At 40.2% G+C, this 23,246-nt stretch overlaps 1 protein-coding gene across 4 annotated transcripts in view; it reads right to left on the minus strand.

Annotated features, from left to right (window-relative positions):
* RNASEH2B (ribonuclease H2 subunit B) overlaps window positions 1-22,661 on the minus strand; it is a 43,974-nt gene extending 21,313 nt beyond the window's left edge. For 2 of the 4 annotated variants that reach the window (XR_008451991.1, XM_054078367.1), the window contains exons 1-5: window positions 22,366-22,660; window positions 9,615-9,686; window positions 7,128-7,235; window positions 4,506-4,582; window positions 1,890-2,010 (exon numbers count right to left, since the gene is read on the minus strand). Coding sequence is in view for 3 of the 4 variants with exons in the window: in XM_054078367.1 (XP_053934342.1) it covers window positions 1,890-2,010; window positions 4,506-4,582; window positions 7,128-7,235; window positions 9,615-9,686; window positions 22,366-22,429 (442 nt within the window). In the remaining variant the exon portion in view is untranslated. Of the gene's footprint in view, window positions 1-1,889; window positions 2,011-4,505; window positions 4,583-7,127; window positions 7,236-9,614; window positions 9,687-22,365 lie in introns of all 4 variants that reach the window. The other 2 variants (XM_054078388.1, XM_054078379.1) reach the window with 2 other exon arrangements.
* Between the last annotated feature and the right edge of the window lie 585 nt (window positions 22,662-23,246).

Genomic DNA, 23,246 nt, shown 5'->3' on the forward strand with positions numbered 1-23,246 from the left:
ATCAAGGTCTAAGACCTAGCCTAGAGCAAATACTTTTTTAAAAAAAAAATATTTTGCTGATAAGAAGGGAACATAAATACTGTCCAAAGGCAGCACCACTGTCTGGAGGAAGTGCCCCTGCAAAAAAATAATCCAGATCTTGTCCTACATTCCTATACAGGCTTCTTAGTTTGACAGCCAAGACAATCTGGCGTGATTATTCATGTCCTCAGATGGGTGCACAGAAGCTTAGTACCCCTTCTTTCACGCCTAGCTCCTTAGCGTAAGACAAGTTATAGGGCACAGCAATTACCTAAAAGCTTAATAACAGTTTTTATTAGAAGTATTTATCACTTCATGAGAAGGCAAAAGCAGTTTTGCAGTTCAGATGTGCCTGTCTTAAAGAAGCCTTCTCAAAAGTCAGAACTTGCCCAAAGAAAAAGGGTGCCTGCTCCCAGTGATACTGAATGTAACTTAAAGTTTTCCAAACATTCTTTTGGAAGTCCAGGAGTTATCACAACACCATGTAATTCCAACTACCCCAGTCCCAGCAGAACACAACAATAGCTTTGCTGCCCGGACTTCCTGCTCTGTTGTTAAAGTGATAATTTTCAACGGAAACATGTCCCACCCTGAAGTTCAAATTCATCTTCTGGTTGAAGAAAGTACCTTACATCACTGCATATGCACCATACGATACAGAAAATACTTAAAACTTGTGCATCTAAATCTTTCAGGAAAAACTCACAGCCCCCTCTACCCTTGATGTTCTATGCAGCAATAAAGAGGTCTGGTGTTTTACTTTTTAGGGTTTTCATTCTTCCATCACGTGTCCTTAGCCAATTCCCAATTATCTCTAGATCATATTTCTTCTTATATGTATCAACAACAAGGGCAGAGTGCTTCGTGAAAGCAAATTCCTAATATTCTGGCTTTTAATCTGTGTACCTCAACTCCTTGGAGGAGCTTTACATGCATTAGGGTCAGGCAGCTTTGTCATTTTGCAGATGGTGGTAGATTCCATGTTCTCACACTCCTGTACCACCTCCTGTAGATCTCCATCTGTGTGTCGGTAAATCTCTGTTCACTAGCAGGAAGTCAGCAAGCATAAGGAAAATGCTCTTTGAAGGACTGAACATAAAACCCGATGTCTTGCATCCCTTGCAGGTCTGCTAAACTGTGGAGATTATGTAATGCTCCTTCCTCTTCCTTAGAAAGCAGATACTGTCCTCAAATAAAATAAAAGCCCCCATTGGCATGGGAATGCTGGGCAAAGGTTGAGGACACCATGTACACATTTGGTACTTTGCTATTTTTTTTTATTTAGGTTTTCTCTCTCATACACTTATGCATCCTAATCAAGGTTTCTACCTTTTTAAAAAAATAAGCCTCTGAACTTAAACCCACAATGCTAAATTATGCAAAACTAGAAAAACTGTGCTCTCCTTTCTCAGTAGCATATTGTCTCTTCTTCAGCTTTTTCCTACTTATTGTTTGAATGCCTTGGGAGAAAAGGAGAAAAAACGCCAAATGGACAACAGTTAACTTCTTCCACACAAGACCACACTACAGTAAAGAAAGAATTTAGAGAGATGTAGAACTTTCGTCAAAAGGCAAAGAAAGTTCACAAACCATACAATAATGTCAAGCAGCCAGCTTTGATGAGTTTATCATTTTTATGACACCTACAATCAAGACTGCATGAGTATTTTGGAGCTACACATTACTATTCACAATACTGCAATGACAACTTCTAAGTCTAAGCTTCTGTTTTCAAAATACAGCTTTATCTAGCACCTTGGTAAAGCTATCTTTATTTAGTAAAGAAAAAAAATTAAATCTATCTTGTAATGAAGTGGCACTAACAAATCCAGTATTTTTTTATGCCCCCCCCCGCCCCTTTTTTTCACCTTTTTCTTCTGTTACATGATGTATGTACTGTTTAACATCTGCACACTTCAGTAGCAGTGGGCAGTTAGGGAAGTCCGAGTCTAGCACAACTTGATCGAGTGGCTGGTACTTTCCTTGCTGCTGAAAATATATCAAAGACATTACACATAAGTTATTATACTGTTAAGACACATATACAAGCTACACATATATAGAAACACATATGCATTCAATGGCCATGTCTTTAAAATAAAGTATTTAAAGAAGACAATATTTTGAATGGTAACACATGACACATTCAGAAACTGATTATAGAGCAAACTAAAAATAAATATTTCAAATCAGTAAATACCTGCAAAACACTGAACTCTTCAATTACTGCACTTAAAAGACTAATTTTAAAACAACATAGGAAGAAACTAATGTGAAGTACAGTGCGATTTTTTGGAAGATGACATAAGACACAGTAGTCAGTATGTGCCAATAGTGTTTTAGACCAAAACCTGTTGGATTAAACCCAGTGTCATAACTTCCATCCAAATTTTGCTTTTTCTTCCATAAAGATAAATCTCAAAGGAGCAGGGCAGCTTCTAGAACACAGTATTAACCTTTCACCTCTGCAAAATCAATTCCAGTTTGGCCACAGTATGTATATAGTGATTTTGGCATAACTTTAATAGACCAACACATGACAGAACCATCAAACAAATTTTGCCATTGCCAAACAATGCATAATCATTCAGCACGGTTTGGCACAACTGGCAACCTTCCCTTTGGAAAGACTCAGTGAGCTCTCCAAACTTAGAGAGTGCATGGACTCAGGAGCCAAAGCTGAAGTCATTATACTGGTCAGCATGAAAAAAAGCGCTTGGGTATACTGCTTACATTATGTATTAATCCTCTTACTAGACAGTCAGAGGCTTAATAAAAGTAACCGTCCACTGTTAAATCACCATATAAACAAGCAAAACCCAAACCAAACCAGAAAATACTTTAAGTTTTTTTGTCCTGAAAAATAAAAGGCACAATAACAATGGCAAAAAGAAGGTTATGAGACGCAGACATAAATCTGCAGTAAACTGTTTACTATAGATAACTTACCTGCACAAATCTGCTGTGGCCCAAAGCAAGATGGCCACATTTACGTTGTGCAGGGGTACAGAGCCTAAGCCAAAAGAGCCTGCTGGATAGGAGATGGCTCTTTTCAGAAGACACACTAAGCAACCCTGCATCACACTATCAAAACTAAAGGATAGTGCAAAAGATGATCCTAAGATACCTAGTGGATACCTTAGTTCAAGCCAGAAGTGACTGTGCTGTATTAAAGCTGGTCTTGCATGAGGTATCTGCAATATAATCCTCAAGACTTCTTTTTACTGAAGAATACACTAACTTAAGCAGAGCACTGCAGGAACACATTTGCCTTGATTTAGGACACGGAACAGCTCTATGCCTCTACCTGGCACCAAGCATGGCCTAGAAAACAATGTACCAAGAAAGTAAAGGGCAGTACAGGACTCTTCCCATACACAGGAAGAGCAGCAAAAGTCCTTTGTTCAGGCTACCTCAATATTCTACTACACAGAGGAAATTTACTGTTTCCCTAATTTAAGTTTGGTATAACATTTTCAAAGGGATGCTGAATTCAAACAGAGCACAGTGCCTTGAGAATGAGCTAAACTATTCCTGGTAAAACGACTTTGGATGGGCAACGCTGAAGTAGGAACAGACCACAGAAATACAGAACACGTTTGCATGTCCTACATCACAAATAATTTAAAAATAATTACAGAACAAGTTGCTATTACAATTGTCTAGTAGGACTTTATTTCTTCACCACACAAAAAAAAGTTCTCTTGCATTCTCCACTAGCAATCTAATGCAGAAAATAGAAAGTAACCTAGTAGGAAATGCTCTTAGAGCAAAAACTCTTAGAATGCAAATATGAAATTACTGCTTCCATGAAACATTCCATTTTATGCCCTTTTTTTCCACAGGCAGATTACAAATGATAAATCAGTAACTTTGCTTATGCCTTTTGATACACTTCAGAAACTTAGGTGTGGTGTTACCACACCACGATAAATCATTGAAGCCTTTTATTAATTATCCAACTTTCAGATACTTTATCATCCCATTGCTCTTCTATGATACAGCATCTCTACAAATACTCCAACCAAAAAGCAAAATTTCCTTTCAAGTTCAAACACTGCCACAGAAAAGTTCCTTTTTCCTCTCTCACAGCATCCAAATTCTTTCCCTTCTTTCCCTAAAAGACTGATCTACTCATGCCTCAGAAAGGGCACTAGTTTATTTTACTCTGATGACATCTCATCATTTTAAATTCAATAATTCTGAGGCTGTCACAAAAGGACAAAAGAAAATTCTCTGTTTCTCTTAAAAAGGCGGTGACTTCCAGTTACTTGAGACTGCAAGCTAACTCCTGGAATATACTTTACTGACCGAAAAAAATTGATGTAAACAAACATACTTCTAGAGTGGACATCTCTGCTTTAAATATAAATGACATTTCCTTTATGATGGAAGCCCCTTTTTGTAAAATTAATATAACTTTTGCAGAACATGAAGTCAGAATGCTTTCTCCTGAGTGTTTCAGTGAAAAAAATAAGGCTTACCTCCTTGTCCGCCTTTATGAGGTAGTAAAGTATCAGAAATAAGGGGTCCATCGGTGTAACAAACAGCAGGCGCCCATCTAAATGACAGATATGTAAAAGCAAGCTTAGTACCAAGAGGCACAATACATTTACTTTTCTTTAGGATGTTTTTCAGGACTGTGGGCAAGAAGATGAGAATATTTCTTTTTTAAATAAGTATCCCAATACTTTACTAAAATGTGCATGAAAACAGTATTTGTGGTTTTATTTTAAAAATACAGAGAGAAGTCAATTCTAAACTCTGTCAAACCAAAGCAGAAGCTCCACTGGTCTGCTGGCTTCAAGCACTCTTAGCTTTGCCTTTTTATGAAGTATTAAACCCAGCAAAATTGAAGCTGCCCTCTATTGGCATATTTAGGTGTAACAGAAACTTGTTTTGAGATATATAGATATATACATATATCTCCAGCATATTCTACCTAAAACGCTTCTGGCAAGAAAGAATTTCAAGAGCTAGTTAAGTTAAAGGCTTGTGGGGATAGGACTAGGGGGAATGGGTGTAAACTGGAGAGGGGCAGATTTACACTGGAAATTAGAAAGAATTTCTTCACCATGAGAGTGGTAAGACACTCTCACACAGGTTGCCCAGGGAGGTTGTGGATGCCCCATCCCTGGAGGTGTTCAAGGCCAGATTGGATGGGGCCTTGGGCAGCCTGATCTAGTGGGATGTCCCTGCCCATGGCAGGGGGGTTGGAACTAGATGATATCTAAGGCCCCTTCCAACCCTAACTATACTATGATTCTATGATAAGTCAGAGCTGTTGTTCTTTTGCAAGGGGAGAATCTGCACACAGCCTCCTAACAGAACCAAATACATTAAACAGATTACAAAATATGGCTCAGTATGTTGCATTCAATGTTACACACAAAGCAAGAACTTGGTCTGCCCTTGAAACAGTCACCTCTGCCCACCTGGAGCTCATTGCAGGACAATGGCTTAGTCAGGCTTTTTGTATAATAGGAAACAATGTAACATCAAGGAAATTCACTAATGAGATACAATAATTGATGCCAATTTGACATTAATTAGCAAACCAAAAGCAAATAAATGTATTTTTTTTGCATTAACTCACATGATTGAGATAATTAAAGAAAACTAAATATTATTGAGCTGGCCCTAAAACTAACAAACAATGGAGTGGGAAGAATGTGGTTTTGACAAAGCTGGTACCCAATCCACCACCTGCATTACTAACATGACGCATTGTGTGAGGCAAAGCAAGCACCAGGACTACTTACAAATATGAAAGCTGTCATAATAAAACCAGAGTGGAAAAGAAACCCGCCAGCCCCTTTCTCAAAGCTTCTGTTTAAATGCATTCCACTGCACCTCCAGGAAGATGTATTTTTATTTGTTCTGAAGAGTTCAGACTGACTGTAAGTGTATAAAGACCTCTGCCCTTTTCTGCAGATAACAAAATAATATGCTTTATACTGCAAACACACAACAGTTTTGTAGCATTCTTCTCCTGACCACTTCAGAGATGTGGCAGCCCTAACATTCAGGAACAATTTTTCCCCCTGTACCTTTTAAAGAAAACTGAGGCAATGATTCCTTAAGGCAACATTTTCCCAAGGGCCAAAATAGAGGTTAGAGTGGGAGGAGGAGAATAAAATGTGGACATAATGTGGAACAGAGAGCAGACCCAGTCTTTTGGCTCACCCCCAGATGCAGCAAGGAAAAGCTCACAGACATACATCTTTCATTGCTATGTGCACCTGCAGAGGATGTTTAAAAGTTAACACAGGCTTTGGGATATTATCATTAAAGAAGGCATACGTCTGGTGGGGTTGCTTTTATTTATTACTATAAATGGTCTTTTTTCTAGTTAAAAAAGGACAAAATAAATATACCTTCATTTCCTAATTAATATTTATTTCTTGGTCTATGGACAAGCTGGCAGAGAAACACTACTCCAAGACCACCTTACTGACAAAGGATTGTTAAAGCTGTCACAAGCCATTACATAAGCTTCCTCCTTATTTTCAGAAACACAAGCTAGGATCAGAGAATGATTGGGATGGCACAAACAAGCTCATTTTGGGCAGAACACTGAAATGGCACGTTCAGACAGTGGGCCTATCCCTGAGATGCTAGCACTCACACACAGAACTTCAAAACTAATTAAAAGAAAGCAAGGCCATACATTCCAATGCTTGGAGCTCTGACATATTGCTCTGCTTAGCTAGCTAAGGCCTTCCAGCCCTTTTTCTCTCCCATAGGATAACAGATATTTTACTTACACTGAGGACTTGCTGATCTGATTGACAAGGCAAGCGAAGTATTTTATAGCACTTCACTTTAAATACAATTGAATGACTCTCCTCACACCCTCCCTTCCTCAAAGACAAATGAACATCTGCCTAATTGAGGTTGCCAAAGGCAGCCTTTTAAAGAGAGACCACAAAGCCCCCAGCCCTGGTTAAATCCAGACGGCAAATGAATGTATCAGAAGGTGGAGATGCAAAGCAGCATGCCTCAAACAACTAAGAAAAACACCTGTAAATTTACTAGAAGAGAGAGGGAAAGTCTGTGTATGAACATTAGTTACAGTTGGGGGAAGGATATGTTATATTACTCACCTTGTTGAACGGTCTGACCTATAAACCAGGAACGATAGTCCTCATGATAAACTTTTACTTCAAACAGCTGCTGTGCACCACTATTGAATAAGTAAAGCGTTGCTTCCCCTGTTGAAAAGAAATCTGGTTTGCATTTGTAAGCTTTCACAAAAATCAAAAGAATACCCAACACATCTGAAGAATGTGCCTTATATACATAGACACACAAACATACACATATTCTACATAAACTCACTACAAAGAAAGCTCAGACAAAGAAAACTATTATATACAGATGTTTATTTACCAGCTCTATAAACCAAACTGAATTTGAAACAATAAATCAGATGTGTGAATAGTTTATCTTGCAATACAAAGCCTTTGATACAAACCCAAATCAAAATCAGTCAAGAAATCAGCTTTTGTCTGTACTGGAGGGGGAAGGTAGAAAACAAGAAAATTCCTTCTCCTTCCATCGTGGTTGTCTCTAAGATATCAGATGCTGTGCTAAAGAAACAAAAGACTCAAACCTTCAAAACACAATTCAAAACAATTTTTTTTTGTATCAAAATGATTTGCTAATGACTCAGTATGGGTAGACAAATAAGGTGAACAAGGAAGCTAAAAGAAGTTGCTTCGATGTGCCCATCAGAATCTTAATAGCTTGAAAAGGAAAAGCTTTATTTCAGGCTATCCCACAGCACTGCTCTGCTGTTTCACATTAGTTCTGGGTTATAATGAAAGGGTGATGAATATGTTGCAAACAGGATTGGCATTTTCTAAAACACTGAACTGCCACAACTGCAGAAGGGGCCACTGAAATTTCATCAGCTGAGTCTGGTCTGGTCCTGTATTGGTTACCAATGCATCATCAAGAGACAAGAACAACTACAACATGGCGGTCCTATTCAAAACACATAAATAGCAAAGCTGCACTGACTTGCATATCATGGACTGGCTCAAAAAAGTCTCAATGTAAGCCACTGCAAACTGACATCAGCGTTGCTGTTCTCAGTCTGCCAAAATCCCTAGGTGCAGAGGGAGATCAGCTAAAATGGGTAGATGCATCTCTTCCCATAATTACTGATAATGCCCTTTTCCTCCCTTTATCCAAAAGGCTGTCTAGATGTTTAACCACACCTAAAGATACAGATTCAGTTCTCTGAGTGAGGAGAGCTGTGAAGAATAGATATAAGGGTGAGCAGAGGTTTCAATCATTACCATATGGTTCTCAACAAGTGTCTACACCATAATTTGAGCAGCACCAGACGTCAAACTACTCACAGAAGTGTTCATTGAACAGCTTAAGACTTCTACCAGTGAGCATCCTAGTCAAATGTCATAGTGAGCTATGCAATCTTGGGAAAGGGACCATTCCTATTGCCTTCTTAATTCCTTATATTAAAAGGACAGTCACCACAGGTTCCTAACAGTGTCATTAGAAAGAAACTCTAGAGGATGAAGAGACAACCTAGGCAGCCCTGCCCAGTGTTACCACTTCAATTAGTTGCTTAAGTCTTTTGGTATGGTTATTTCCCTTTTAGCTCAGCACTTTGAAAAATGCTTCTTGTGGTACTTCTGAATTGCAGACTGACCCCTAGTTCATAGACTTTGCAACGGACAGAAATGTCCTTTTCACCTGTCTAAAAAAAAGGATCCTGCATACTTTTACTTTATAAAGTGGTCAGCATGAATTCTATGGTGCTGAGTCCTTCAGTGCATATTTATACAATATCTGGCATCAACAATTCATCTGTTAGACCTAAATGTAAGGAAAATACATTAATGGGGTGTTCTCAGTCCTTCCATTTTTAGACCCTATACTTATAATATGCTACATAACTGAAAGTTTATGCAGGTCTATAAATAAGCTCCTGTAAATTCTAAAGGAACACACTCAGGCAATCATTGCACTTTACGTTTTCCCCAGAAATGTTTCTGATTCTACAAGGTAAATATATCCATTCTTCCACAGAGAAAAGCAAATTAACACCTATGCTCTTAAAACATAAATTAGAAAGCCAATATAACACAGCATGTGGGAAAAATCTGTGGCACTATAGTCTCACTGTAAATCTGAGCAATCAAAACCCAGGTATCATAATGAGGCATTTCACATTCTGTTGTCTATCGGTTTTAATATTTTCCTCTTTCAAGAATAAATACCAGTTACTATATTGTAAAATTGTACCCGAAGACTTTAGTTACAAGCATACATAAATATAAGCAGTGAATTTCAAAACAAAAACATACAACTTAAATCTACAGAAAACAAACAGGTTTATGAAAAGACAAAAAGACAACATGAAACATGTTTTTCCAGCAAAATATGTTAACCCCAACTAAGGCTTACTGCAAGTTTCTGTTGCAATTGCAGTATCTCATAATCCAATTATTACATTACTCTATAACGCTGTCATCATCATTTCAGTTTGCAATATATCAATCTTTTTGTGGTGGGAATCAACCAGAACATTAGTAGGGTCACGTCACAATTCCAAAACTTGCCTGTGCTTGGATTGCGCAGTTTTGTAAACAAAGGTTCACTGTCAGGTGGCTTAGGGGGTTCAATAGCAGCCTCTGTAGGGGGAGAGGAAAACGTTACGAATTCGTAAACCAAGAAGTATTTCACATTTTTCCATGCTTTTCTAAGACATTCAGAATTAATTTTTGACTTTTTTTGAAAATTCACATCTTTTCTGCCTAAAAGATATGTGCTTCAGCTCAAATACATCCTACCCAACCAAGGCACGTAAATTATGATTCCAGACTTCTTGGCACTCTTCTGTTACAGGAAAGATAAGCACCCAGGGATTATTTAGATTTTGAAAACCACTTCTCACCCTATAGAGCCTTAGGCAAGAGGGCTCCTAAATGTCACATCTCAGTTAAGTGAAATGAACTGATATGTTGCCCTAATTAGTTACAAAGACAATGAGAATACTTCCGTAAATTAGATCAAGCACAGTGTGGACCTTATAATGTTAAAAGTGCAAAAGGCAAAATATGTGTGGGAAGACACAAACGTTCTCTAAAGCTTTCAAGAAGTCAGATTATCCAGGAATATGAGGCAGAAATTGCCTGAATGGTTGTTACTTCTGTGAAAAATATGCTCAGCTGTTTATCTGTTATGTATATTCTTTAAAAATAAAGAGTGCATTTAATTTTCCCCACAGGAAAAAGAAGCTGAGAGAATACAGCACATCTGGCTTAAAGTCTCTGACAGTTGCTCTTTTTCCTGCTTCTTTAAGCAAAAAAAGACAAAAAGCAGAGCCACAAAAGTACAATTTCTCCATGAAATTTTAAAAAAATTTAGAAAGGAAACCACTCCCACAACGATGCTGATTCAAGTCTGAGAAAAACATCTACAAGGATCCCCAGTTAATTATATTCTATCCAAGTTCTCTTTGTAGAGAAGTCTAACTTATATTTATGAAAACAACTTCCCACATCTGATTGAAGAACAATATGACAGCATCATCTTTCTTAGCTTGCACACTGCCAGTTCTGTCCCAGTTCCTTTCATATAGGCATTCATCAGAGCAAGGAAAATTACTAAAGCATTTCACATACATAACCACTATCGAAGCCCCAGAGAATGGACTGACAGGGATCAGACTGATGTTTGTGTTATGGTGCTGCTGAAGAAAGCAGAGAGGTACAGCAGAATAAGCCTGCAGAGCTATTCACAAGGGAGGCTGCTGTAAGGAACAGAAGTGCCACATCGTCCTTCCCCTTTCAGTAGCACCCAGGAGGTTTGAAGAGAGGGAGATAGCACAGTTCTTTTCTGTGGAAAACAGGGAAGTAGGAACCTCAAATACAACCAAAACCAGATGTTTTCCACTCTATCCCAAACACCTCCAGAAAGAACAGGTGGACTTCTCACCGGCCATTCACTGGCACTTCAGTGACCAAAAAAGCATCATGTAACCCTCATCTTTCACATTCACTCCTGGTTATTCAGTTACGCCACAAACAGAAATTGCCCAGATAAAGACATAAGCAGGGCTTAAAAAGTAAGTGCGGTTTGTGAAAAAGTGTTGGAAGACAATAGTTCTCAGAGCTGTTTGGAAAACTTACGACCATTTTCTTCCCCTGAATTTTCAGTTGAGCGTTTAGGTGGCTTGAAAAAGTGCTTCGAAAAGTTTCAATATAGGTTGGAGGTTTTTAATGGAAAAAGTCCGTATTCACTAACCAGACCTGCTTCATATGCTGATACATAAACATACACGGTTGTCAAGCTACATTTGTCCTGGCAAAGGCAAAATTCAAATTTCTAGAGCTGTGTATATTTCAATTCTTGACCACAGTTTAACATTACTGTATTTTTTGTTACTTTTTAAAACACTACAGTGATTAATGACAGTGAGAGAAACACACCACATGCATTTACTTTGATGTGTTTCACATGAACATGTTAAAATATACACATTAAATGTGAGTTTCAAATTTTGAAACAAAAAGCAAAATAAAAAAACCCCAAAGGAACTTTTAGCGCTCACTTGCTCTGCTTTCTTCATGCATAGATTTATGAGCACTGGGAATGCGTCCAGCTGAGCCCTCAGTTGCATCTTGTTTAATGTGAACAATTAAGTAGACAATCTTTCCTAATGTAGCTGTTTTTAATGAACTTCACATCTTTATTTAGTTGATATGCTCTTTTCCTAACCTTCTAGTAACACAAAGAATTTATCCGTGCAGACAGGGTGTACTCAGTGTAACAAGTCCAAGGGATACGAGCGTCCCATCTCTTCCTCATCAAGCTTCTGCCTTCCCAACCGAGAAAACTGCCCTCTATCACGAAGGCCCACCCTATGCTATTCCAGGTCTAGCACACTCTGCTCTTCCTCTATGTACACCAGCCTGGTTCTACTGCTGCCTTGGCTCAGCCTACAGTTCTCCCCCATGTGAAGAGAAGCACAGCTCTGCCCATTTTGTACCATGGTCCTCTCCAAGTTTCATGGGGCTCAATGCTGCACAGAGGACAGCAACCATACCCTAATGAGTTGCAGACTTCAGTCTCAGTATCTCGTGCTGATGGGATCAAAGCATATGCCACACTCTCCCCACAGCTGCCATAGAAGACGGTTCACCAGAAGGGATACACACATGACCATACACATGCATAGAGGAAGGAGACGAGAACGCAAAGGTAAAAGTGGTTTCTTTGAGTTTCTTTTACCTTTACTTTCCTCAAAATGTAGGCAATACCCTACTCCATTTCCGGGGCAGCTGAAGTATATTTTTATTACAGACTGTTTCTACTACATGTCAAGTTGGCAGATAAAAAGAGGGAATTGGGAGAATGCCCGCTTGGAAAACTGGATGCAATATTAATGTGGCCTTAAGGGAGAAGAAGGCCCTATTTATCTGAATTTAAACACTTCATGACTAAGAAAGCGCCGAGCAAGGGATTTTTGAAGTTAGGTGTCCAAACCTAACTTGTGTTTGTTCTGGCCTTTAGCCAAGAAAGGTAATTGGATTTCTTTAATGTCATTACGTTTATCTGTCCTTCTGTTTGGGCAAGGATCTCTTATAGCTACGTAAATAAAGATTTCTTAAAGAGCAATACTGCAGCAATTTTCTAGAAAAACAAGAGTTAAAATATTATTTCTTTTTTTGTTGTTGTTAAGATTGACATCCAGATAAAAAAAGTTACATAAAATAAGCAGACAAAAAGGACACTACAAGAACAGGTTTTTTTGTTAAATCCTTGGGGAAAACTTCAGATGATTCCCACTATGCTTACTACAACATAGCCATATCTCAGTCCTGAGAAACTTGTTCTTCTACAAGAACATCAAATGAGAGAGGTAAGACCTTTCTGATTGAATATTATATGCTTTACCAACTGTGTTGCAGCTGTAAGCTGCAGGTAACACAGTCAGTACAGGTCAACTTACTAACAGATGTGCCAGTACAGCATGCTACTCTCCTAGGACAACAAAACCCAGATACAAGGGTACAGAAGGGCTCAAATAATCCTGTGCCAAGGAAGTATCTCAATTAACAAGGCACTCTCAATTGCCCAGGAAGACAAATGAGAAGCACTTCCAGGAGGCAGCTGAACTCACCTAACACTTATATCAGCCCCTGGAAATACATGCCTCTGTCTCTTACAGACAATCTCCAGCAACACAGAATGAATCTGGATGCAGTACTGCTATAGCTATACCAGAGGAGGGAGTTCTGAGGTACGCGCAAAGCAGGACAATTAAGTGCCACCACTGGGCTTACTACATCTACGTATGCTTTGCTTAAGTTATAGTCTACTGCTCACTCACTATTAACGAAATCACACCAAGTCCATCTAAAAACGTAGGCGATATATCCATCACTAGTACTGGGGTCTACAAATGGAACCTCAGAATACTGAAGCTGAGTGAAAGAGACTATAAAAACTTAAACAAAGCTTTCCATTACAGAAAAGCCTATTGTATTTCATCAAGGTCAGACATACAACCAGGCAAATTCTATAAAATATATAAACAGAACAAAGTGAAAATGAACCAGCTGTCAAAGGATTTCTGGCAATAATTTCTTCCACAATGGACAGATACGAGGCACTAATGAAACTGGCCGTTGGAGGGAAAAAAAAAAAAAGTGTTGGCTAGTACAGCGACATAAATAAGAAAAAGAGCATAAAATTCCCACTAAGATCTACGAAACTGTTATAGACGATGCAAGGTCTATTCACTTTTTTTTTTTTGTTTTTGAAAAAAATGCTTACAGAATACTACATATAACAGACTAATACCAAGTTATATGGCATTCCCTGCCAGCCAAGCAAGCAAAAAGGCAGTATATATCTGTCAATTGCGTCAGAGGAAAAAGCCCTCTTAAGAACACAAATTTCCCTACCAACCCCCACCCCCCCCACCCCCCCACCCCCAGAAAACCCTCAGGATTATTTAAAAGTCTGGAAATATAAAGTTAAGATTTCATTTAAAAACAGATATTAAACCATACGTCACCTACACAAGTCTTTTCCATTCCCTTCATAGCTTCTACTCATGCATGAAAGGTGTGTCGGATGGAGACATGATGGAGCCCATTTAATCAACATTTTATGGAAGCCTTTAAACTATGTAGCCTAAGTGTGGAGATATGGTGATCTAATAATTGTTATGTTCTTTTTAGAATCAGTCTACCTTGAAATAAATGGTTTTAATTCAGTGCCTTTGTTAACAGTATAAAATCAAGGTGTCCTCTGGCCTGCATCATGCCCTGAAAAAAACCCAGTGAAAATTCAAAAATAAATCCAGTACTTTGTTGCACCCCAAATTTTGACAATTTTTATAAGTTACTAAGTATTTAAATACTAGCATAATGACTGAATTCAGGTATGCACAAACTGAGGATGCAGTTTCATGAATGGCTTCAAATGACCAAAGATCACAGGCCACTGAAAAGCACAGTCCTGAGGTCCCCAGTTCGGCTTCCTTCCTGTTGCACATCTTTGCTGCTTTCTTTACATCAAAACTAGCAATCTTGTGGCCACGCAGCAAGTCGGCTCAGTTCAGTGAACCAGTCACAAGAAAAGAAGTATTAATTTTCACCCAGATCAGTAAGCTATGCCCACTCACCATATGGTTACGTGATCACCGGAACAAAGAGACAGAACCCATGGCCAGAGCAGATGGCATAGAATATAACTCACTCAATGCGTGACACTCGGGTCTTTGACCAGTACAGGCTGATTAGAAAATTAGGTTGTATGTGACTTTAGAGGTGGGAAAGCAAGAGACAGCCATAAAACTACATTGTTGCTTCTGTGGCACACAATACTCTCAGAAGAGTACTAAGGCACACAGCTTACCGGTAAGGTATGGCTTTGCACTTGCACACAACGGATTTTTGGAAACACTCTCCTCAGTTTTTACTGAGTTATGTTAACCTGATGTTACGTCATCACCTTACTTTCTACTTGACCATACATAGTAGTAGCTTCAGTGAGAGCACTTTTGCCATGCCTGTTGTAAAAGAATAGCTATCAGTTTGGTAATCACAGCACTTATTATTTCCCTAAAAAAATAATTTCCCTAATTTCTCTAAGGAAATTACATTTAATGTTATGCAATTTAGAACCCTTAACCTCTTTCCGGCTCCAACTTCACCTGAAAACCCTACAACAGAACACAATGAAATCTAAAAATGGCACTGTTTTACATCTTGAGCAAAACTTTCACATGGAAATGCTACTAGGTAGTTGGAGTAATCTTTCGCTTTAGTACACAGCTATGCAATAAAGCTCAATACGAAAACTTCTGCCCGTGAGCATCTTTTGGCTTCCCCTTACACTGGCACAGTCCACTTCTTAGGCCAGAAAAACATGTTCATGAACTCCCTGGCAGCAAAGGACAGTACTAATTCATCTCTTACTGATTTCTAGATGCTAGGCAGATCATGCAGAGGCTTGAGCTCAGTGAAGGAGAGGCCAATCCTGAGAAGTTCAAGAACACGTTATCACTTAGAAGGATAAAATCTTCAGATTTCCATTCTCAATATTTATAGGGTCAACACTCATGCAGCTGTATTACTGGCTGAATCAGCCTTATTCCCATGTGCAAAGAGGCCTAAGTTGGCATAAGTTGGTCTCTTTCAAGCCAGATGGCAGAAAGCAGAAGTAGGAGATGGTGTTACACATTAAAACATCTCTTTTCAGTTATTTTATTTGCTATGCTTCCTTCTGGCTCCTTAGCTTGCCAGTTATATCTGCTTTATACGCAGCTGAGCTCAGTATGCCTTTTAAGAGACAACATATAAGAAACGGTGCAAATTACCTGCAGGCAAAAGTCTTTGTTCAGGAGATGCAAATGCCAGTTGAGGGGGAGGTTAAGTAAAATATGCCCAGACTGCTAACTTCTAAAATAAGCATATTCACATTCACTTATAAAGAAGGTATATAAATATATGCACATATTTTATATAATCTTTCTAATGTTTTAAGTCAGTAGTTAAAAAAATATACATATTTGTTTATTGTAAACATTATTTCCAAGTCCATCTAATTATTCTAGAATTATTAATGTTCAAGTATCCTGCTTGATTTTGACATTCATTACAACTTCTGAATCAAGCTTCCTAACAGCCTAGCAGTGTAGTCTATTTTGTAGAAGACAAAGTGAACTGTTTTTTGAATGCTAAATAAAAGCATATATTAAAGGGGTTTTTAAGTGCAAGGTGCTAAAATGGGAAAAAAAAACGCAAACCAAACCAAAACAAAAAACCTGCCTATTTCAGATTTTAACACAAACTACTATTATGCACTAAATATTAAATGCTTCTTTTGCTATGACATTTTCTCTCAATATGACCCAAAATTTTCAAGTCAAATGGCTCTTCTGTTGTTGCACAGAAACAAAAGTTCCTTAGTCCCATTTGAAAGAATGAAGAATTAATTTAATGTGTGCTGATGCCCTATGGTTTTGCAGCACAGACCATTTATTTCTGCCTCCATCTGACTTTTGGCATATATGAGATCTGTTCAAACAACTTGCTAAGTCTAACGTGAAACTGTTCCTTTTATTTTTAAATAAGTAATTCCTAAAAATAATAGGACTGTTAAATTTCCATACCTTCCCCTGCAATCCTTCCAGTGCTATTCATATGGCACTTCCCATAAAACAATTAAAAAAACCTAATCAATTTACTGCTTAAGGAAAAAGCACACTGTCGCCTTGTCTCATTCAGCAAAAATAAAGGTTAAAAACAATTTTCAGCTTGTAGCTAACCCTTGCTTCTTTTCCCAATACAGACAAACACAGGACAAGCTAAATACAGCAGTCTTAACTTCAGGTGTAGAGTGCAACACCACACTTGGAAAATCGTCTTCAATTCCTGACCTCTTTGCTAAAACCAGTGAAAGATATAAATAGTTCTAGTTCTGACAAAACACCTATCCCTGAGAAAGTGTAGTGAAAAGAGACTGCCTTTCACACTCATCCCATTAAGCTGGTAGTGCGATTCTGGTTGCTATTGTAAGACCAGTTTGAAGCCACTATGTAAGACGGTTTATTTGTTTTATAGAGCCCCAATCAGATCATTGTCATACACAGTGACACTATCACAGTATTTGAGGGTTTTCTAGAGCCCTGCCCTTAGGACCCTTCAATTAGGTGGGATCCCTGACTTATTTCTCTGTCTAGAAAATAATTTCTAGTTCTTATGATTTTCAGAAAAAACACTAAAAATGGCAGTTCCATGTGTCCAACTCACAAAGCAAGCAGAAATTTCCTATACCCACACTAAGCAAAATAAATCTCATTTGTTCAGGCAGTAGGTTTTTTAAAAAAATTGCATGAATACTCTGTAAACATAGACAAAATCTCCTACACTAAAGCACATCATTAGCAACTTTCTAGCTGTGAGACGGTCATGTTGTAATCCTTAGGAGCCGCTTCTTTTCCTTTGTACCTGTTCAGTAACTAGACCAAATAAGAAGCAGCCTGTATAGGAAGCTCTTCATCCTTAAGAGGAAAGGAGGACTCGGATACACGTGTAATATCCCTGATTATCCAACAACTATGACAAATGCAGAAAAGCACAATCTGAAAACTCGGCCACCCACAAATGAAGTCCATGTAGGTCCTTCAGTACTTACTAGCATTTTGGTGTCTCTGTACTGTGGTTCCTTCAGAACTTCAAATTCAGGAGGTCCTCCTAACCACTGACATCAACCAACCTACACAAAGTAAGTTCAGATCCAGATTTCCAGCCAAGCCAATAAAATCCCCTGGAACACGAAGCACAGCATAGAAACACCCAAGTGGGTCTGCACAGAGCCAGCTTGGGTCCATTAGGACTTATTAGCTCAGACGCTGTCTGAAAGCAGCTGCACCGCAAAGCCGGTCCTGGAAATAGCAGAGATATGTTAACATGCCACAGCATTTGAACTAATAAACTGTTAGTGCTGAGCTGAGTTTGCTCTAGGCCAAACCTGGTGCCTGCATATCCACACCGTAGTTAATCTGCATCTGGAAAAACTGCCCAAAGAGTTGACACTATTCAAGCCCAGCATGCACCGCTCTACTCCTACACACATACCTAAATTTTCTGTCCTCATCACCTCCCTCCAAGTGACTAATCCCTCCATTTACCCTCTTCCTGTTTGTTCATTGTTCTGTCTCGACTATTCAGATCCATTTCTCATCCCTCCCCTAAATGCCAATGATACGGCTGCACAACGAACACCACAGCAGCTTCTATGACTACCACCCTCTCCTCGTCCTACTTTCTCCACTAGACCAATGCTTCTTCCTAACTCTTCACCCCCGATTCCCAAACCAAGGCTTTCCTTTTTGTCCTCCACTTTGGTGTTTCAATCCCTAACACAGGAACAAAAAGATGATAGTATTGACATATTATATTATCCTGTCTCCACGGAAAAGAAACAAGTATAAGCAGAAACACCATCACAAGAGCTCTCACAAGAACAAGGGCAGGCTACCATTCCTAAAGGTAGGTATTCATTCATTATTTCACCTAGAAGTTGCCTACCAGCCAGCCCAGACAGGACTGCCTGAGGCTCTCCTTTCTCCTTCCTACTCGTACTTCCCTTGTGTGACTGTCCCATGCCAAACAGCCTGATTGTCTTGGTGTCGCTAAGGGCTGGTGAGAGCAAATACTGCCATCAGGCTGCTACCGATAGGAAAGGTGAACGAACCTCTTTCACTGTCACAAGAATGAGGGTAGGCAAAAACTGATTGAAATGAAGCATAGGGTGACTGGCCTGCTGACTGAACATCAACTCTGCCTCACAGCTCAGGCAACTCTGCTCCTCTTTTCCACCTGCACTCACCTCTTACAGTCCAGGTAAAACACCTGCCAAGCTGTGTGGTTTGCAGCTCTGTCCTATGATGTGTAGGCACAGGACAGACACTAACGATCAAAGTTTTACAGTACTGGAAATAAAATGACAGCTTATCCATTTGCAACAGAAAGTGACAGTCTAGCCCTCTAGAAGGGTTCAAGAGGGCTGAGATAACGTACATCGTTGGTGAAATAACGACTCCAACTGCATACTCTAGCCATAACCATGACTTCAACAAAAAACATGGGCAGTTCTACCTGACAGGGGTAATTCTTTGTTGCAGAACTGCTTCCAGAACACTGAAATGAATACAAAAGCTAAGAAATCAGAAAGAAAATTGGAATTTATCACCATTATCAAACATGCTCTGAACAGCAGAGCAGCAATTTATTGTCTATTCAATATAACACAGTGTAAAAGCGTGTAATGAAAAAGGGAAATCGGTAATAATTTTATAACCTTCAATACTAAAGCAGACAAGCATATTGTACTCACTTTCTATGGCAATAGAAATAAAGCACTGTCTGCTTTTTAGCTGCTGTGTTCCAGACAGCAACCCAATGTTGTTGGTTGCTGAAGTCCAAATAAGAAAGAATCTCACCTTTCCCTTATCTGTGCTTTTTACATAGTTAAGTGTTTCTACATGTCACATAAACAGTAAAACCAGCCAGAGACTTTTTCAGACAGATTCTCAGAACACGAACTAAGGAATCAGAGCAACACATGTATCATTGTTCAGAACTCCAGACATATCTTTGCCTTGTACTAGGAAGTGACCACTGAAGCTCTAACGTCTAAATGATTGAGAAATATTGGTACTTAAGAAAGCAAATTTCAGTTCTCATTGTTTTACTTCTACACTTCTGACAGACCTCATTCTTTTTTCTACTAAGACATCCAGCCTCTTTGCAGAACTAGTCACTATCTCCATGCATACGTGAACTTTTAAGGTGTCACAATGAAACTAAGATGAATGGCATACACCCAAGTGGAGATGCTACTAGGTTCTGTAGGATGGTATAGGTTATTAACCTTACAAGCTGTTCTAGGAAGTAGGCTACCCAGGTGAGTAGTTCAAACTAACTTAAGCACTTGAAACTGGGACCTTCATAAGTGCCTTTTTTACAAGAAAAGCTTTGGAGCTTCTTGCATAGCATTAAAACACAACTCACTTCCTCCTCCAACTACGCATAGTATAATGGTCACAGATACAGGAAGATAAATAGGCTACTCAGACCAAGATAGTGGCAGACTTATTAACAGATATTATTAAACTCACATTCAGAGCCAGATCCTGCAATTATTTACACCAGTTGTTTTTATGCATGTATGAAATATAATGCCACACAGTTATTACGAAGATAAAGATTGCCATAGGAATAAAATTTAACACAATCATAGAAAAAGCATTTTTTTTATAAATTCAATTGCATCCATTTTCATTCCTAGAAGTAATCAGTTCTTCCTACTACAAACTCTGCTAAACAGCCAATGAAGAACTTCTGAGATCCATTAAACAAAGCAGTTAAGACATTCAATACTTTGAAAAGTGATAGATGTTAATGTTAAAATCTCTTTTCTGAAAAAAAAAAAAATGTGAAACCTAAACTAAAATAATTAAATCTGCTTAATTTCAGCGGTCCTATTCATGTTACTGGCCAGTCTCATCAACTGTGGAGTTCTGAAATTATCAGCCATAGCCTACTTTAAAATCGCTATGTGCTCTGAGGTTCTACTAAGGCTTAATAAACTTTCTTACAGGTCTGGAGTACTACATAAATTTTGTCAAAGCTGTGCTGGCATAAATGGTAATACAAACTGTCTGGCTTCATGAAAGTTACAAGCTCTGGCTCCAATCCTGCAAACACTTACTGAAGAATTTAACTTACTGCACAGAACTGACTACTCATGCATAAGTTAACCATATTTGTAAATATTTGCACAGTATGGACATCTGTTGGCACAGCCAGTCTTCCGATACAAGACTCAGCTTTAAATCCTAGTCTGCAGAGTCAATATTAAAAAAAAATTAATTCCGCACTTATAAATTCCTTTCTAGGCATCAAGCTTGTCAGATTCCAAAAGGGGAGAACTGAAAAGTTAAAACTAGAGGAAGGGAGGAATCAGTGAAATCGTAACACTGGTTCTGTTTCTCATGTAACTAGAGAAGCCTCGTTTCTTATGGATGCATGTATAAAGACTGAGGTCCTGCCCCGTTTTCAGCCTTTGGTGAACTAAGCTCTTGCTACACCTTTCCTTCAGTAGTGCCATCATGGCAGATACCTTCACAAAGATCACAAACTCACTCCAGAGAGAACCTCCTTTTTATCGTTTTGATTGAAATCCAGTCAACAGTTTTGGGTGGGCTAAGAAACAGGCACACTACAAAGCTGACCCACAGATAATTGTGGAAGTTGCATTTCCTTAGGAAATTAAACTAAGAAAAACATTATGAAATGCCTCCTTCCTTGTGCTGTCTTGGAGTTACAGAATATCCTGTTTTACTCACCCTCTTTAATAAATACAAAAAACCTTTTAGGATCTGTGAATTTAAAATTTTAAAACCTGCCACTACGCAGAAGTAAATCTTCTAAAGGGAGGAAAGCATCTTCCCATTTATTCAGTCCTAAGTGACAGAAACTAAGCCTACAGAGTGTTTTAAGGCATTGTGTACATCGCATCTGCAGAGCTGCCACGTGGTAGACTACTGCTTTAGTATACTGAGAGCTGGGGAGATCTTACTGTGGCTTAGGACTTATGGTTTTCAAGGAATTTGTTTTAAAGCTGAGACTTAGGGCACTAAATTCTTTAAACAAATGCAGGATGGACTAACGGGATGGAGGCAAGGTAGGCTGCCAGCAGCAGGGAGACGACAGTGAGGCTCCAACCCAGCGAGACCTCTCTTCCACGTCTCCTCTCCACAGGGCTGACAACGCTGTTTGCAAACAGGGGCGAGCTGACCTTTGGAAAACCCCAATGTCACACAAAAACAAGCCACACAGGTGCGGTGAGGGCATGTCACGCCACAACGACCCGCACAGGTGTGGTGAGAGCATATCACACCAAAACCAACCAGCACAGTGCGGTGAAGGCACGCCACAGCAAAAAACAACCCGCACAGGTGCGGTGAGAGACTGTCATACAAAAAATTAGCGGCGCAGGTGCGGTGAGGGACTGTCACACAGAAAATGAACGGCACCAGTGCGGTGAGGGACACGTGGCCCCTGACGAGGAGAAGCGGGGCGGGTGCTCTGCAGGGCTTCATGTACAGGCTGCGTCCTTACTACACTAGGGCTGGGGCTGACTGCACACGCCGGCCCAGGGACCTGCCCCAGCCCACAGAGAAAGCCCCATCCGGCCCCGCCGCGGTGCGGGCAGGCACGGCGGAGAGCGATCGATCGGCGCTGCAGCAGAGACCGGTCCCGCCTCGGAGACCCGCCGGGTTACCTGGTGCAATGAGCACCCACTGGCCGGGGTGCGCGCCCGCAGGCCGCTGCCTGCCGCTGTGCATGTTCCGTACGCTCCCGCCGCCTCGACGAACGCCTCCTCCAAAACATGGCTGCTGGGGCGGGGCCGCACGGCGCGGCGGGAAAGGGCGCCCGGCGGCCGCAGCCCCGCGCGCGGCGGGGTAGCAGCACCACCCCGCTGGCGGGAGAGAGAGGGGGGCGGGCGGCAGTAGGGCGCTGAGATGGTTGGGGCCACCCTGCCGCTTCACCTCTCTTCCCCTTCCCCCCCCCCGCTTATGTGGAGGGGAATGGTACGATCCCCTGAGGGCGGGGCAGAGCCGCGCCCCGCGGGCTGCTGGGCGCGGGCGGAGGGTAGCGGCGCGGCGGGGCTGAGGGACCGATCGTGCCCTTTCTCGGCCGTGGGGGTCCGTGGGGTAGTTGCTATTACAAGTGGGATATTTTTGATTTAAGTTACAGTAAAGTTTCGTCTAAGGAATTGTATGTTTTGAAAGTTAGAATGTTTGGCTGAGAGAGTTGGGCTTGTTCAGCCTAGAGAAGGCTCTGAGGAGATCTTACAGCGACCTTCCAGTACCTGAAGGGGCTACAGGAAAGCTGGAGAGGGACTGTTTACAAAGGCTTGTGGTGATAGGACAAGGGACAGTGGGTATAAACTGGAGAGCGGAAGATTTAGACTAGACATTAGGAATTTCTGCACCATGAGAGTGGTGAGGCACTGGCACAGGTTGCCCAGGGAAGCTATGGATGCCCCATCCCTGGAGGTGTTCAAGGCCTGGTTAGATGGGGCCTTGAGAAGCCTGATCTAGTGGGAGGTGTCCCTGCCCATGGCAGGGGAGTTGGAACTGAATGATCTTTAAGGCCCCT

The sequence above is a fragment of the Cuculus canorus genome, chromosome 1, assembly GCF_017976375.1.
Source record: "Cuculus canorus isolate bCucCan1 chromosome 1, bCucCan1.pri, whole genome shotgun sequence".
NCBI lineage: Eukaryota > Metazoa > Chordata > Aves > Cuculiformes > Cuculidae > Cuculus > Cuculus canorus.